The 18731-nt window shown below is 35.9% G+C and overlaps 1 protein-coding gene across 3 annotated transcripts; it reads right to left on the bottom strand.

Annotated features, from left to right (window-relative positions):
- Positions 1-1581: 1581 nt before the first annotated feature.
- On the bottom strand, positions 1582-18485 carry LOC128219586 (monocarboxylate transporter 13-like). 3 transcript variants are annotated; one of them, XM_052927413.1, is made up of 7 exons: positions 17977-18485; positions 11882-12102; positions 9415-9558; positions 5266-5664; positions 4613-4660; positions 3476-3601; positions 1582-2877 (listed from the first exon to the last, which is right to left on the bottom strand). In XM_052927413.1, the coding sequence occupies exons 1-7, from the start codon at positions 18135-18137 to the stop codon at positions 2741-2743; spliced, it is 1236 nt and encodes a 411-aa protein (XP_052783373.1). In that variant the 5' UTR covers positions 18138-18485; the 3' UTR covers positions 1582-2740. The 3 variants fall into 3 exon arrangements, 2 of the variants coding, with proteins under 2 accessions (XP_052783373.1, XP_052783372.1); XM_052927412.1 differs by having other exon boundaries at positions 4493-4660; XR_008258588.1 differs by having other exon boundaries at positions 2867-2877; positions 4401-4660.
- Positions 18486-18731: the final 246 nt, after the last annotated feature.

Below are 18731 nucleotides of genomic sequence, written 5' to 3' on the forward strand. Positions count from 1 at the left end.
ACCTACGCTTGTTACGCTTGTTACGTCAAGGACAAAACAAAGCATGACCGCTCAGCAAATGGGCCTCGTACATAATTTATTGACGTTTTGTCATTTATACCTTGAAAGCAGCACCTGATAATGTCAATTAACAAATCACGATTCAGCCTTTTGCTGAACTGCGTTAGCAACGGTTTTTGAAAACTGTTCTCAGAATAAATACATTCTAGTCTCTTTGGACAAAAAACGCAACAGCGTTTTACAACTACCGAAAACACAGAACGACAGTGAAAGCCAGCTGAGGTCAGATGAAATATATTCAAGTCTCTGAGGACGAAGGAAGTGTAAAGATTTAACTCATTCTAGTCTGTGTTGATGAGAAAGGGGCGAATGTTAAGGCTATGACCTGAGATCCTGAGAATGTACGGCATTGAACGCCGGATGTACTCAGAGCAGTAGCATTGTTATGTCTGTGGACGAAAAACTGGGCGTATTACATGTACCACAAAGCACTGAACGGCAGTGAACGCCAGCTTATTCAAAGTAAACGAATAATAGTCTTGAGCCAGCACTTTATTTACCCAGTCTAGATGAAACGCCGTAAGCAATCGGAGCACCTTGGTCACTGACCTTTAAAAACACCCTCGAATGTATATGGCAGGTTTAAAATAAGAGAATTCTTTACATTTAACTACGCTGCAAGTAGATCGCGTAGTCATTTTAATTTAGCAAACCCTTAGGACTTTGTTTTAAAGGAATCTTAATGATTTATTCAATAATTATACACTTCGCTGGGAATCGATTTAGTTATAAAACATACACGTTAAAGCATTTAAGGAATTAATTTTATTATTATCAATTTAAGGAAATACTTTGACCACAGAACGGGCACACATCCGAGGTGAGTTGCATGGCGGAAATGGCCGAGATATTTTCCGATTAACTTCGTAAGTGCATGGTTCGTAGTATCAATGAGTACCAATCTTTCTAAGAACAATTACTAAAAATGCAATGGTTAATTTCAACCTTGTCTAAAGAGGATATGTAGGTCTTTGTAAAATTTGCTTTAACGTCTTCTGTGTCTTATGTTGAATGTGTTTTATTAACATTGCGCCTTTAAGCCGGATCTTGATGCATTTTTTTTAATTCTGGGCCGCCGTAGTTTGTTTTTTTTGTTTCGTTCATTTATGAAAGAGTTCAGGTTAATTTCACTGAATATATTATTCAACGAGTCAACAATAACCTAAAACCCTTCCTGATTCACCTGTAACGCTGATAAGCCGAAAATCAAAAAAGCTATGCAATTTCCCATGCTGCATACATAGCAGAATTGTATTAGTCGGAAATAGAATTCCAACCCCAACACTTCGTGTTTAACATAGTGAAGCCGATTGTGTCAAAACAACAACAACAACAACAAAAACCTTGCATAAGGCCCAATGCTAAAGCCTAAAAAACAATGAAACACACACACAAACGCACACACGCACGCGTATACGCACACGCACATACACACACAAAATATGCAATAACATATCTATACCTAATTAAGTTGAATATGTCGCTTTCTAAGGGACTGTGAAGCTGGAACTCACTGCGGATTTAAATTGTTTTATTTATACACAACCTCACATTCAAGAATAATTGCAAAAATAAAAATATAAGCCTTACTTGGTCCAGTATCATCATGAAGACAGTGAAGGCTAAGAGTAATTAAATGATGACAGCTTATATAGTCATTTTAGTACACAACGAAAACTCCCAGATCAATACTATATATCATGTGCATTTTCGGTCCTGGTTTTCAGTTTACAAACGTACCATTTTCGATCCGAACCGTAAGCACATGGTTGGCCTTTTTATGGCATATTTCAAATCTATTTGTGCAAAAAATGCCATAGGTAACGCATGTTCTGTACATTTTACCAAAACGCGCATAATACTTTGCTTACTGCATTCAGGACGGGTAGTGATTTAACATTTATCCATGTCCGGTGTGCCAGAAAGGTATTTTCGGTGAATTTTGCCGTATTAGAAAAGTCAGACGACAACATCGCGCCCCGCTATTATAATGTTTACTCTTTAGTTGATCGTGCTTACATTCTGTAATTTTAATTAGGAGTACATCAATAGATATTTATACATGATGATGATTTAATTAGAAATAAAAACACCGTCGCAAAATCGATTTAAATATAAAATGTTTGACGTCAACAATGATCTAAAATAAGAAGGCGTCGGCAAACTTCGTTGCTGGCTCACACAGTTGCCCTGGTTTGACTTTTTCATCCGAATCGGAAGCACATGATACATATTATGTGTCCGGTCAAACAGAAACATGCAAAACAAACAGCACAAAAACAAAATTTAGATATACATTATGTCAAATGTTCTTTGAGCTTTCATGGCTGAAAGTGAAAACAAAATGATTCCAACAACTTTCCAACAATCAATTACATGCACATAAAAGTTATTTTTAAAGATAATACAAATCTCACATAGGGAACATATCTTAAACACTATAATATATTATATTGACGCAAGAGTTAATAATTGACATTCAGGGAGAATGATGAATAAGAGTAAGAGCATCAAAAGGGGAATCCAACGTTTACTTCAGACGAAATTGTAATAAAGGTCATCGACATTTGTTGTTAATCCAAATTTCTCTTTCGCACGTTATACCCGAAGTGCCTCACGACTTGTTGATGTGATCTGGATCTCAATGTCGGAGGTGAACACGTTCCCGTTTATCTTGTTGTTACGTTCCTTTTCCCGCCGTTTCTCCCAGCGGTTTATTGCGCGAAGCGGGAAGGAGATGACACCGGAAAAAAGCAATTGTGATTCCAGCCAGATAAAATGCTCCTTTGTAGTCGCCCGCCTCGTCCGACAACGCGCCTGGAACATTGGAGTGGGCGATATAGAGGGGAATGTAGGGAGGGGCAGAGATGAGGGACAACCAACCACACCGAGGACTCGGTGTTCCCTTGGCCTCTTTAAACAGACACTTGTACTGCTTTAAACACAGGAAATCGTCTGGAGGTAGACGTGATTCATATCAACATTACGTTGCTAGTACAATTCGAACTTAAACTATTTCAACTTTCAAGCATACACTACACTTGAAGAGGACGGATTGAATAATGATACAATGTAATTACAGGGACAAGCCTAGTTGTCAAAAATAGAAAATAAATAAGTCCTGTTTAGCGGCACAAGGCAAGGTCTCAAACGTCAATGAACTATAGACACAAACATATTAACATCACATACACACAAACAAGTACAAAAACAAACTTTAAAAAAACTTTGGGGGGGGGGGGGTAATACGATCGAGTTTTAGACGGTATATGTTCGATATCTTGCTAATGGAATGTTCAGCTACTGCCCAGCGAACGTTAAAAACAGACACTAGATGATAGAAGGAAGTCACCACTTGTTTCGTCTGGGTTATTTTAATGGTCATGATAGTGGCTTATATAAACTACCTTAGTACCTGCTATGGGTGCTCCTATAATGGCTGATATCCCCTTGCACATTGTAAGGAGCCCGAAAGAAGACGTCAGTTTCTCTATACCCAGCAACTCAGCCAGGATAATAGATTGGTAAGATACTATCACCGCTGAAAAAAAAACACACCGACAAATATTAATACTTTTACTATTATAAGTTTAGGGTTTGATGACATTTTACTTTTCTTATATATGCTTTGGTTTTCGACTTTACCATAATTATTTTGCTTGTGGATTATTACAATATTTTTGTGAAAACAACAAAAACAAGCTCAGTACGCTTTTATTATAGGTTTAATTTATGTTTTTACGTGATTATATTTGGGTTCTTTTATCCCATATAAAGTTAAATGTTTCCTTTTTTATTTGCTTGCATTATTTGCTAGGTGGTGTTGGTAAAATAAGGGAAGTGTCAGTTTTGTTGTGTAAATGTTCGAACGAATGTCATTTTCTAAAATAAATACAGCAGCGTATTGTACCCTTTTTCAATAATTGACTATTTTGTGGTGACCGAAAATCAACCAAGGTGTGGCTGGTTATCTCTACCCCTCCCTACATTCAGGGTGGAGCTGCTGAAAGTTATTGTTTTTCTTTCTTATCTTCCTTAAAATTACAATTTTATAATAATACGTCCTCCAATGATGAAGAAAATTGCATAAGACAGAGGGCAGTACAATGAAAATGGTATTTATTAAGCATGAAAACACTTGCAAACATATTCAGTGATTTTTTTAAGCCTGAATTGCCTTAGCACCAATTGATATTTAACTTAAAGGGTAAGACTTCGTATATCCTTAAACCAGTTTTGGTGTTACATTTGTTTAAATGAAAGTTTCAAAATGGTGCATAATTCTGTATTATAACCGAAAGAACAGTTCTGACCCGCCCCCGATGTCCGCTAGTTCTTACCAACACCGATCCCGAAAACGACGGCGTAAGTCACCATTCCGCTGAAAACAGTATACATGGGTGCGAACATGGTGGCAACACAAGAGCAACACCTTTGATTATGATAGCGTCGGCCCAGGGTCGGTCCGCCAACCAGCCGACAAACACACGAACCACCGTGTTAGTTATGCCGATTATGGCAATGATCATCGCACCTTGCAATGACGTCATACCTTTGTCGTTCAGTAGATCCGGAATGTATATAAACGGTATGAAAGATCCTGAAATGATAATTAACAAGGTATTCAATTAGCCACCCACTTGGAGAGAACAAGTATAAAACTTAGACATGCAAATACAAACCTTCAGTACATATTCTGACATACCGACAAACATGTACATATGCTCGGACATACATGTACATACGCTGGGATATACATGTACATACGCAAGGACATACATGTACATATCCATAGAAAAACATGTACATACGCTCGGACAAACATGTACATACGCTCGGACATACATGTACAAATACTCAGACATACAAATACAAACCTTCAGACGTACATATACGTAGATATGCTCGGATATACATGTACATACGCACGGGCGTATGTACATGTATGCCCGAACGTATTTACATTATTTACATGTATGTCCAGGCGTATATATATATATATATATATATATATATATATATATATATATATATATATATATATATATATATATTTATATATATAAACGCTCGGACATACATGATCAAACGCTCGGACATACAAGTTATACGCTCCGACATCTATGGTCATAGACTCGATCATACATCAATATACTCTCGGGCATACACGTGCAATAGTTTATAAAAAACGGCATTTATACTCACCAAGAGTATCAATAAAGGATGACATTCCAAATACAAGAAATGTTGGGCTTTTAAGTAACTCGAAATTGAACGTGGACGAGATATCAAAGTCACAACACTTCTTTGCAGGCGATGATTTATTTCTCACACTATCCTGCATTCGCTTAGAGTAAGAACGCGAGTCCTCGAGGGGTCGTAGGAGGGCGGCTATAGGTACCAAGTTGAGCACAATGGCAGACATGATCATCATGGCACCCTTCCACGTGTATTTCTTTATAAGGAACTCGCTTAGCGGCGCAAATCCGAAGGCGCCGATGCCACTTCCGCATACGGCAATTCCGGTGGCGAGGGCACGCTTTTTCTTGAAATAGTGGCCAACGGAAACGATTGCCGGGAGGTACACCAGCCCCAGACCCGCACCTGGAACACGGAAATGAAAGTTTTGGTGTTGTTTAATAGATTTTGTTTACACAGTTTATGATAATTACAATAGTTTTGTTTTTTTCCCTCTGATGACGTTTTTTTTTGCATTGTTACAAGCTTTTTAAGGGGAACTCTTAGTTCCACCAGCGTTGTAACGTATTAAAGTAAGGATTATCAGAGATAAAAAAAAACTGAGTATAAAACTATGATAAAGTCTCAAATAATATCGGATAAAATCCTAAGGTCGACGATGCTTTATTTAAAAGAAATGTTTGGGAAATAAAAAAAAGGGTAAAACCCATACAGTTCCTATGGAAAAGGCCATGTTTATGTTTGCTTAGATAACTTTTTCTCCCACCTCAGATAAGTAGATCCATTAATTTAACCATGGTAGAAATTCTTATCTTGCCCACGGGCGAAGATAAAATGCCCGTATGTAACTTCTTTTAATGGTCACCACATTGTAACTACCTCCCTTGTTGAAGACTGCCGTCTGTAGCGCATCATGGAAACCTTGTCTTGTGGCAATATTTAGAACGCTAGTTAATTATTTCTCGCTTCAAATGTCACCAGAAAACAGTTTTCACGCACCTTTCAAGAAATAATGCTTCACTCTTCTTTGAACTATTTAAAGACCGATCAGACCATTTACATACTCTGAATCACTGCGCGAATATCCATGACAACCACGAATTATCGCATATCCGTACGCAATTATTTTCACTAAGCACAAACCAGTTCCAGCAAAAAAATACTTTTTTACTTAATTTTGTTTAACTGCGGTGGGTAAGAAAAAGCATCTACCATAGCCGCTCGTGTAAGATAGGTTCATCCCGACCCTCGCGCAGGGTGTTTTGCGGAAACTCGGTAAACCTCGTTTCCGCAAAACACCCTACGCTCGGGTCGGAATAAATCTATCTTACACTCTCGGCCATGGAAGATACTTATAATCCAGTGTACGGTTATTCACCGTGTGGATAAGGAGTAGGAAATAACTAGAGGAATACTGAACATTTTCAAATGAAAATTCTCATGCAGATAATTAAGCTACAGAGATGCAAGTATCTTTGAATGAAAATTTATCAAAGTTCTTTAGTGTTTTCGAAGAGAGATCCTCGCACATGTTTTTGTAAATTGCACATTTTTGTGTATGACGAATTAAAATGTGGCATCAGGAGTGTTGAAACTAAAATACCAAAAGCTGGAATCCTTCTGCAAATGTTGATATTTGCTCGGATATCGTCGTTGAAGACCAACAGTTTCATGTTAGCCTTAACATCTATTTACAGCTTTGATGTTGCGTGATTGGTTGATTGACATTATCAAGTGATGTTATAGATATATGGATGAATGTTAAGGAGTCAAATTATCGTCCACTGATGTAAATGTCCTTGCGGGGTAGTGATCCAGGCGTATATTCTGTAATTTATTTCTGACTTTACCGGCGTGGGTTTGCACTCCACAAAATACTTTCTTATGTTATAACTGTAATTTTTGTTCAATTTCGATATGATAGAGAAAAATAATGACAAAATAAGCCTTTTCAGATTATTTTGAAGATATATACATATAAACCAAACACTTCTAAGTTAAAAGATAAAAATCATTAAACATAGACATGTGCCAGAGAGGTAGATTTTTTTCTCCAAAAAAACCCAGAGAGGTAGATTTTACCGAATGCGCGTACTCGGCAATTTCTTCAGTTTTTGTGTCATTTAAGTACTCTTCAAAGGGTATTTTGACTTATATTTTGTCTTTGCACTTCCTTTAAGGTATCTACTGATTGAAAACACTAGCTCTTATCTTGTGTCTTGTTTTAATTTTCCATTTAGTCATATTTTAATAAATAATATGAATTTGTATCATATATTAAAAAAGCAATTCTGAAAAATAGATTCATTATCAATAAAAAAAGTCTTAATTGATTTAATGTGTCCTTTTCGGATTGTCACTAAATTCTTGTTATAAAATGCATTAAGTCAGCTTAGCATTTAAAAACAAATAGTATAGAAAAGTATAGAAATTTTCAGAAGTATTCAGAAAGTCATGCGATATGCAAATTTCGTAATGACATTGTGCGCGCTAAAAAGATTATTCCTTCTGGTTTGTTGAATTTTGTTATTGCGATAAATGCATTTTATATCATTCTCGGAGTTAGAAAATGTCAAATTAACTATTAAAGCCTAGTATTAAATGATTGCCCATCTGCAATTGCATAGCCTTACAATGTAGGTTGTATTATAAATTGTATTCCAACCAAAGACTTGGTCATTCAAGACGTGGACGAATAACTTCTGTTTTACCAAGGGAAAAGGATAAAAGACCCGTAAAGGTAGGTGACTATTTTCGGCCGACCGTTGTCGCAAATAGGTCTTTAAGCATTGAACATTAGTGAACTTATATATATAAACACTGTGTAAACAAAATATGGAATGATCCTTAAGTTCATTTAATATTATTTGCACTTGCGAAACCTTGTATAAAATTAAAGGTGTATAACCTTTTAGATTCATATTACTATTTTGATAGCAATAGGTCTATGATAGGTAATGCTATACTAAGCAATGGCGGTATTTAGCGTTTTTATTAAAAGTGTCCAATATTATTAGTTGCACTTTAAGAAGCTGGGTTGGAGCGGTACTGGATACGCGGAACTCGAGCTTGATATGACACCGAGGGGATGTATATCCAATACAAACCTCCCAGCGACTATTCGTTTTACGAATAAATATATCAAAGTATACTTTTATCTAGTACAATGTGCACTTTTAAGCGAAAACAACTTTACTTTTTCACCTCTACAGCTCTTGTTTCAAAATAAACAAAATTGATGGGATTGTTTATACGCTTTGTGTGATTTTATTCAACATTTACCCTATTCCATATACAGGATGTTGAGATTGGGAGAAGTAAAAATATCTTAAACTAAAGTTTCAAAATACATCGAATTATAAAGCCGCTATTTTGTTTTGTTTCACAGATTGATCCACGTTTTATGGTAAAAAGTATAAGAAAAATGGCACTTTATAATTGTATGATCAGAAACGAATGTGATGAATCGATTATGACATATAATTAATCATCCCTAAATAAAATTTTACTATTGTGTTTTACATGCACATAACATGGGGGAACCATTGTCGAGATTATTTTGTGGCATATCCTTTTATTTTGAAGAACGCACATGCATATAATTATCTTTGGACTCAAATTTCTGGTTGAATTAAACACGTACTAACAATTCTCATGCCAGATGTTTCACGAGCAACATTGCACCACCTTTTATTATTTTACGTGTAAGATAAAAAAACGTATGGTATTTAAGCACTATCAAATGTATAATAAGACATGTCTTTTAATTTAAAAAAAAAAATAGTAATCGGGAAAAATCGCGATATTTACAGGAACTATTTGACAACAACATTGATATAAAAAAAATACGACATTACGTCAAAAAACTATGTCACAAACGCTCATGGTTAAGGAAATGCGAAGCCTACAAGAATTTGTACACACATATACCATATCAGGTATGTTAGAAAAAAACGTATATAATATATTGATTAATTTGGTTAATTATCGAAATGCATAATATTTTATCGAAAGCCTTTACTCATCCAAGTAGGAAATTTGTGAAAAGTTTTAAAATAAACCGATTTATATTTCAGTTTTATTACAAATCTCTAACATAATTCTTTAATTAATTGAATCTGCACTAATAAGATTTTATTATACAAAACTTTATACCTCCCAGTAGGCCATATACGAGGATCATGATGCGAACGTTGGGGGAAAACGTACACAGGAAGAATGAGACGGAAGCAAGGCAGGCTCCGAAGATGGCCACGGTTCGGTATCCATACACTGCCACCAGGATACTCGCTATAGGATCTTTGAAAAGGTGAAGAAAAGGAAACTATATATATATGTGACATCATCTGCAAAACTTAGTCCTGTTGATGAAAAAGGCAAAACCATTTTTTGCGATAAAAGTGAGCCTCTTTAGCAAGCAGTCAACAGCTTCTTTGAAAAAATATATATAACATCTTGAACATAATACGTAGGATATGAGAGCATACGCGTCGCGGAAAAAATGAAAAATGCGGACGATGATGCAGAAGAACACGAAAAGGCTATGAAACATCGACGGAGTCTGCAATATCAAGAAATATGGAAACAAAAGCATAATGCACATCTCATAATAAAATAATTATACTAACAGTTTGCTATAGAAATTCGTTTCCGCAAGAATGATTATCTTTTCCATCTGTGAGGGCGGTTATGGCATAATTGCCTCACGACGACGAAAACGTGCAATTTGACGTATTTTTCACGATATTTATATGGACGGTGGATACCTGGAAGCTATAACAATTAAAAGGCAGCATTTAAGAAGACGGAACAATCGGTCAAAAGAAAAGAGAAATTAGTTTTACTGTTAATGACACGTTCCCTGTTAAGCAACAAGTACTTCCGGGTAAAATCAATGAAGGAAAACGAATGAGACAACAGAGTGCTTTATTGAAAAGTTTCGTTTTGTTTTTCTGGTTTTTCTGCTGATGAATGGAAACTTTTCCACCGAAAGACAAGGGTTATTCAAGTCCAGATTCTAATATTGAAATGAACGTCAAAACCAGCTGATGTAAAATTGGAGGTGTTTGAAAAATGGTAATATTGCCATCAAATTTCAAAAACATGTGAGAAAAGTTTTGCTTGTTCAATTTTAATAGCTCTTTAGTTCTAATAGATTATATCATTCAAACCATTTTTTTCTGTCTCATTATTTACTTCTGCATTTCAGACAGCATGCTTATCAAATCATATATTATTCCACAACATAATTTTCAAAACCGGTTCAAAATATGGATAAAATGACAAAACAAATCCCATGGGCAATTATCATTACAACTCTTTAAAGAACAATTTTTGAAAACATACTACGAACATACTACGACATAATAATGAAGTGGTCAACTTAACTGATAGGGTAAAGTTGTTAAGTTTGTATCAAGCAGCCGATTTCATTAGTCGCATCAGAAAGAAAAATAAAATATCTCATTTTTCTTGCAAGCACTGTATTCCAGCAAATAGTTGGTTCTGTTTTTATCACCATGACTTTACACTCACACTGGGGCATTGGATTTCAATTGCCTGGTGACCTGATACTACTTGGTATCATTTGAAAGGGCTTTGTGTGAAAAAAAAAACAAATTATAAAACTTAAAAAGGACCCGTATGCCTTCAAATATCATAAAAAGTATGTACATTTTCATCCATTATGTTAAAATAAAGAGCAGATTGTGTTAACTTTATGTCCGTATGATGCACTTTCTTTGGGTCGGATTTCTTTAGAGAAAGAGATATGACTTGGCTTTTTTTCGAAGGGAGTAACAAGGAAGCAATCTTACTAGGGCATGAAAAGGTAGAACATTTAAACTCGGGTACCCAATCGTCAATTACCCAAGGGTACACAATACTCGTTTATACATTTCAAGCCACAGAATAAGAACACCATTGAATATAATCCACGACATATGATACAAAACCAAGACCAGTTTGAGGGTTTGTTAATTAGAGGTTAATGAATTGCGAAACCAGCCTGTTGCGTGATAATTAGCCCGAGTTCCCAATAACGGCCCTACACGTTGACGTATATACCTACCTCATTGTAAGGTGTGTTGGACTCATGCTGCAGCTGCTTTTTAAAATATCGTTAGAAAATATATGTATACATCCATTATTTTACCTCGGATGTTTGATAGATATTTAAAGCATCACTGGAGCTCCGTTTTGGTTAATTTAATTTTATGAATAACGATCTCACTTTCGATTTATTTTATTTGATTCATATTCTGATTAAAATGATTTTTCTATGTTCTAAATTCAAGAATTTTCTGCATTAATTTCCTCTACCCCCTTCTCCGAAAAGGAACAAATGCTTGGCAGAACTCTAGTGTCAACCAAATCAATTGCAGTGACCAGATAAACGTCGGCGTTGCTTATAAAAAAAATTGGAACGGTATAGAGGAACAATAACGTCGGCTGAAACATATCGAATCAACAATTAAACTTAGAAAGCTCTCACAAAAAGAATACTTTTTGAAAACCTTTCATAGATAACCAATTACAGTAAAACATATTGTAAAAGACCTTCAACTTACTTAAAGATGTTGGAGTATAATATTCCGAAAATATCCCAACTGGATCCACTCACCTATACCAAGGTAGGTTCCATTTAGCACAGAGATTATTAAGGAAGTGAGACTCTTGCTCTCCTGGAAGTGTTGAAGCAGCTCAATGTAGAAAATTCCGAACGAGTACGAGATCCCGTCCAAAATCACGCCCACCATAAACGCTGCAAAAGTCACTACCCATCCCCATCCTCCGTCCGGTGCGTTTTCATAGCAATAACGTTCCTGTCCCATAGCTCCGGCGCTTTGAAAAGAATGGATTTGATCTACAACAAATCTTTTAAATGCTTTACTCAATGAAATTTAACTGAATATTCTCCATTAAATACCATGTGAATAAATCACTGCCGCTATTACTGTCAGAATGAGATTGTTTCTCTATAAGGTCTATAGTTAGTTCTGCGCCGTCGTCTTTCGGTTTGTCTGTTGAAGGTCCTATCTCCCCATTTGGCCTAAATACGGACAGTTGAACTGTTATAAACTTACATTGATATCCTGCTTCATCATGTTTAATAAGCTATATTTGTTTCATTAAAGAAATTCAAATCTTGTTTGCAATATACACCTGGCTAAAATATGCACCAGGTTGCAACCTAACCCACGTTGCATGCCAACGTATCAATGATATCTTAATAAAAAGATGAGATACATGTTTTATTATGTACGGTTATCTCAAAACTATGCACTTTGAATTCATTTTAATATCAAAATGGAACATTACCAATATCAACAACGCCATTACTATTTTTCCATCATTTTAATTCAATAGACATAATATTAATAAAATAACTGAACAGTTTTTATCTTATCTCTTTCCTCATATCAAGATCAAGTTGATCATTTAATGTCCTAGTTTTTGTGCATTCAGTGCTAAACAAGCCACATATAAACTATTTTTGTCAGTTTCATTTAAGCCCATCCAGACGAAAGTTTCAAGTGTTAAGTCCATACAGTATTTTTGCAGTCTGATGTGTTAACATTCTATTAATAACCAACCACAAAACATTTGTAAGTATTTTAAGTATTAAGAAAGCCGAGACTTTCTTTCAAATCGTATCTTGTAGCGCAGTAGGTCCTCATCAGCCCTCCCGTTTTTTGTGAAACAAATACCACAGCAGCATATCGATCGGCATTCTTAACCGAAGAAGTATTCTATAAATACTCTTCTATGGTCTAATAATTCCTCTTTTTTCTAGCATATTCATAAATAAACAAACCTCAGAAGGTCTATTTTCAAGTCAGTCGAGTTCTCTATCATTTTAATCGTTACTATAATAAAGCACATTCAGAGCCCGAAACACACATGTAGCTCTAATTCACTAATTTTGGCAACAATGAAGCCTTTTTAGAGCAAAAGAAACTATGTATTCCAAGAAAGCTTTTAAGTTCCAAAATACTTGTTAACCATATGCCCCCACCGAGGGAGCATGGCAAACCCATTTGCTGCTCTAATTAAACACAATTAGTACCAAAACAATTACATTGTGGCAACCATATGGCCCATACAGAGACCAAAACCACACAAATTCAGCTTACATATTAAGCCTACTCAATTGCTAACATACAACATATTTGCCTATATCAAGTTATTTTCAAGCCCCAAAATTCATATACAGCATTTATATCATATAGATTTCATTAAACCTGATATGTGTCAAAAATACAACAGTTGTTTGAAACCTTAAACCTGTTCAGAGCTTAGGAATATGAAATGCATTTCTAGTTCAAATAATTCACTCAAAGCGACATAAACTCCAGTAATTCTCACATAAGGCCTTAAAAATTACAAATATCTCACATATTTGCAACCATAAATCCAACCAGACTCATTTACAGCCATATAATTTTGCATAGTGTACATTCCCCGTGATGGCCATATTAAAATTGATTGGCATATTGTATTTATCCTTAGAAAGCCCTTAGCAATGAAATATTTATTTCATTTCATTTATGTCATACCAACTTTGTTATACACAAATTTTCATGAGCATCAAGTACAAATACGAATATACAAAAATCACATATTTTGTGGCATCTTCATACTTTGGCCTTGAAATGCATTGACCTTGACCTTTTGGTAGTCAATGCAGCATGTTAATATAAAGTAATTTCGGAACATGAGCAATAAACATCGAACTTTATATCCTTATCTATATGTGCCATATAAAGTGATAAAAAAATAACCGAGACGACCGTCTTAAACGCCATATATAGGTTACAAAACACATAGCTAAAACAACTTCTGCTATTCTACACCATATATTAAAAGGATGTTAATTATCAAACATTGCATGCTTATAAGCATCAACTTTTGAAGAAATAGGGTTTCTTGCCATTAAAATCGATAAATTCATCGGTTTCAAGTACACTTGAAATGACAACTTGTTTTTGAGAAAAAGTTTTTTACTTAAAACTTCGTTACCATCAGTAAGCACCACGATACTAGGCATTTATTTATGCCATAGTAAGTACAGCGACTGTATATTAAAGATATCTTAAAATGGCGGCTTACCTTATATCAGATGAATCCAAAGTGGGTCCTGAGCTAGTTTCAATCACATTAATATTTCTGCGTGTTCATAAAATGTATCAACATAGTAATTCAATGTGCAAATGTTAATCACAATATCACCCGACTGTTAGTTACTTTTGCGCCGAGAATAGTTTTGACTTATTTGCTAACTGTACTTGTACCGTAATTGCACATATTTCTTGGTCATAAGACAGATACCACGCACGTAAGACTCGTTCTCGTTGAAAAGGGCAAAGGGATCATATAGACCTATGTCATGGTGTAGCCTAGACCTGGCCCTACATGATGAAAAAAGATTGCCATGGATTTTATTTTATTATTATTTAGTCATGAATAATTTGGCTCCATGGGCTTTTTATCAAATGGTGCGTACACCAAATGGTTAGTAAATTGACCAACGACAGATTTCCCGTACTTGAAAAGTATTCTCGCAAAAGGCTACTAGTATTGTTAAGTGGAATTTAATTTGGCTCCCGTCAGTCATACAAGTACATACACTCAGACATACAAGCACCTACACTCAGACATCCAAGCACATTCGCTCAGCCATACAATCACATACGCTCAGACATATAAGCACATACACTCAGACAAACAAGCACATACGCTCAGTCATACAAGTACACACACCCAGACATAGAAGCACATACGCTCAACCATACAAGCACATACACTCAGACATACAAGCACATAGACTCAGTCATACAAGCACATACACTCAGTCATACAAGCACATACACTCAGTCATACAAGCACATACACTCAGTCATACAAGCACATACACTCAGTCATACAAGCACATACACTCAGTCATACAAGCACATACACTCAGACATACAAGCACATACACTCAGTCATACAAGCACATACACTCAGTCATACAAGCACATACACTCAGTCATACAAGCACATACACTCAGTCATACAAGCACATACACTCAGTCATACAAGCACATACACTCAGTCATACAAGCACATACACTCAGTCATACAAGCACATACACTCAGACATACAAGCACATACACTCAGTCATACAAGCACATACACTCAGTCATACAAGCACATACACTCAGTCATACAAGCACATACACTCAGTCATACAAGCACATACACTCAGTCATACAAGCACATACACTCAGTCATACAAGCACATACACTCAGTCATACAAGCACATACACTCAGTCATACAAGCACATACGCTCAGTCATGCAAGCACATACACCCAGACATACAAGCACATACACCCAGACATACAAGCACATACACCCAAACATTCAAGCACATACACCCAGACATTCAAGCACATACACCCAGACATACAAGCACATACACCCAGACATACAAGCACATACACCCAGACATTCAAGCACATACACCCAGACATACAAGCACATACACCCAAACATTCAAGCACATACACCCAGACATTCAAGCACATACACCCAGACATACAAGCAAATACACCCAGACATACAAGCACATACACCCAGACATTCAAGCACATACACCCAGATATTCAAGCACATACACCCAGACATACAAGCACATACACCCAGACATACAAGCACATACACCCAGACATACAAGAACATACGCTCAGTCATACAAGCACATACACTCAGTCATACAAGCATATACACTCAGTGATACAAGCACATACACTCAGTCATACAAACACATACACTCAGTCAAGACGAATAGATAGTTCCGATTTTCAATAAAACAGAGAAGGACATTTCTCTTCACTAAGGAAATAACAGTTCGGTATGCATTGAAAACGCGTATTCTGTTGTAATGCCAATGGGTCAAAAAATAGACATGAGCGATGAGCATGGTCTCTTTTTTTCTTTTCATAGGTTAAAACAAGTCAATTTGAAAACTCGTTGGTGCCAATTAACCCTTGCGCATGATTTCTACAATCGATAACCGGATTTCTGCTATAAACTGTGTACTAATTCGGTGTGTATCAAAATTCATAGATACTCCCTAGGTTAAATGCCATACACTTCTATCTTTTGAAAGCAAAACCCAAAACGGATATTTTTAATTAAGGAGAAATAAAAGAACACACATATTTCGGTATACAGGTAGGTAACCCGATTAAAATTTGGTATGGAACCATCTCTCCTTCCCCTATACCCCCTTTATTTCAAGACTGTCATAAAAAAGCGCTCTTTCACGAGTGACAATATAAAAAAAAGATTCACCAATTCACTAATTTATCCGTAGCAATGGCTATTTCTTTTCCTTGGCTGTCTGTGTAAAAAAATCAATATTATTATAAACCTGATTATAAACGCGTCGTACTTCCCAGGAGGCCATACACGAGGATCATGATGCGAACATTAGGGGAAAACGTACACAGGAAGAACGAGACGGAGGCAAGGGACGCTCCGAAGATTGCTACGGGTCGGCATCCAAACACCGTCACTAGAATACTCGCAATAGGAGACTTGAAAAGTAAATGATGTAAAAAGAGTCAATCAAAAATATAAAAGAGCCAGGTGGACGTCTAGAGACAGCTCCGAACAAAATAATACCAAAGATGCCCAAAACAATGCAGTTTTAGTTCACGTCTCCATTTTAACATTTAACATATGCAATGATAAGAGAGAATACCATTTCAATAAAACATATGAATACACACAGGGTTTTTTTATGATTAAAAACTACCCTGTTATGATATATAAAATACATAAAATATATGAAGGGAAACACTAACCGAATATTCTCTATATACATTTCGTGACATAGAATAGTAAATTTTTCATCTGAAAAAAGCAAGTATTGTAATGCATTGAGTTGAACGTTTGTTGAATATAGGAACGCTGCTTTTGTTCATAAAAGGTATTCGAGTAGGAAGGAAAACGTAAGCAATGAGATGAAGCACCTTATTCATTCATTTCTTCAAGCACCAGGTGAGCTTAAGCAGCACCCCAAAAGCACCAAATTAAAATGGAAGTGCTGGGTACTATGTGCTTAAATTGTACGGCATTTTGTATCAGTGGTTAAAAATTCAAATAAACATATTTGATTAGAAAAAATTATAGGCACTGTCACTATGGAAAGGAATCTGATGCGTTCCAAGAATAAGTTCAAGGTCATCTACCAAGTTATTTCTAGATGGGCTCCTTGGGTCTTGACTAACTTTATCAGAATTTTTTAAATGATTGGTGGTACCCTAAACTTCGTCCTCATCTAGGTCAGTTGATTTTGAGAACATTTGCATTAATGTTGAAATCTTGAAATATTTTATGTATCTCCCACGTCTGAGAGTGTGAAATTGATTGATCTTAAAACGAGATTTACCGAGTAACGGCAGAACAACCTGCGCGATGGTTGGATTGAATCTTACAAGAGCGCCCAGGGTAGAGGAGTAAGGAGTACCACTGCAGCCAAATATTTGATTTTCTTATTTTGGTTGGAAGTAATATTTATTCAACAGTTTTATCAAAAGGCATAGCATTTTAAAACCATCACCAAAGAACTCATTAAAGTATCAAATACTGCTTTTAACCCTCAACATATCACAGGAGTTGTCGAAATAATTTTGTTTGACAATATTCGAACGTGATGCACTCACCTTATGCCGAGGAAGGTTCCGTTTAGCACGGAGATAATCAAGGAAGTGAGACTCTTACTCTCTTGAAAGTGTAGCAGGAGCTCTTTGTAGAAAATCCCGAACGAAAACGAGATTCCGTCAATTATCAAGACCAACATGCAATAGTCACAATCCACCCCCATCCACCGTCCGGCACATTGTCATTGCACCTTTGTTCCAGTTCCATAGCCCTAGCGGTTTGACAAGATTGTCTTTGATCTACCGGCGCTCTTTCAAATGTTTCACTATTTAACAAATCACTGACTTTTCTCCTTATGATACCACCTAAACTTGTCAAATCACTACCACCATTACTGTTATCATAAGATTTTTCCTCTATTAGGTCCCTTGTTTTCTCTGCTCCATCTTCTTCCGGTTTGCTGTCTTCTGGTCCCCTTTCCTCATTTTGCGATATTGATGTCAACAAAGACTGGATTAAGAGAAGAAAGACCTGAACAGTTTACCAACCGACTTGGATAATTATCCACTTGTTATAGTTTAAATAAATATGACGCATATGCTTTCAACGCAAAATGCTAAACTTTCAAATAAAATTAACCAAGGCGTGAAGTTTAAATGTTCTATTCAGGTATTGATATATTATGCTATTATTATAAGCGTTATCATTAAGCGTTATAATTTGCTCAGCAATATATTTTTTTAAAGAAATTTGATCCTCTCAGCTACCATATAATTGCATCTAAAATATACCCAACGTGCCTGTTTACCGACACGGC

The sequence above is a fragment of the Mya arenaria genome, chromosome 15 (assembly GCF_026914265.1).
Source record: "Mya arenaria isolate MELC-2E11 chromosome 15, ASM2691426v1".
In the NCBI taxonomy this organism is placed as follows: Eukaryota; Metazoa; Mollusca; class Bivalvia; order Myida; family Myidae; genus Mya; species Mya arenaria.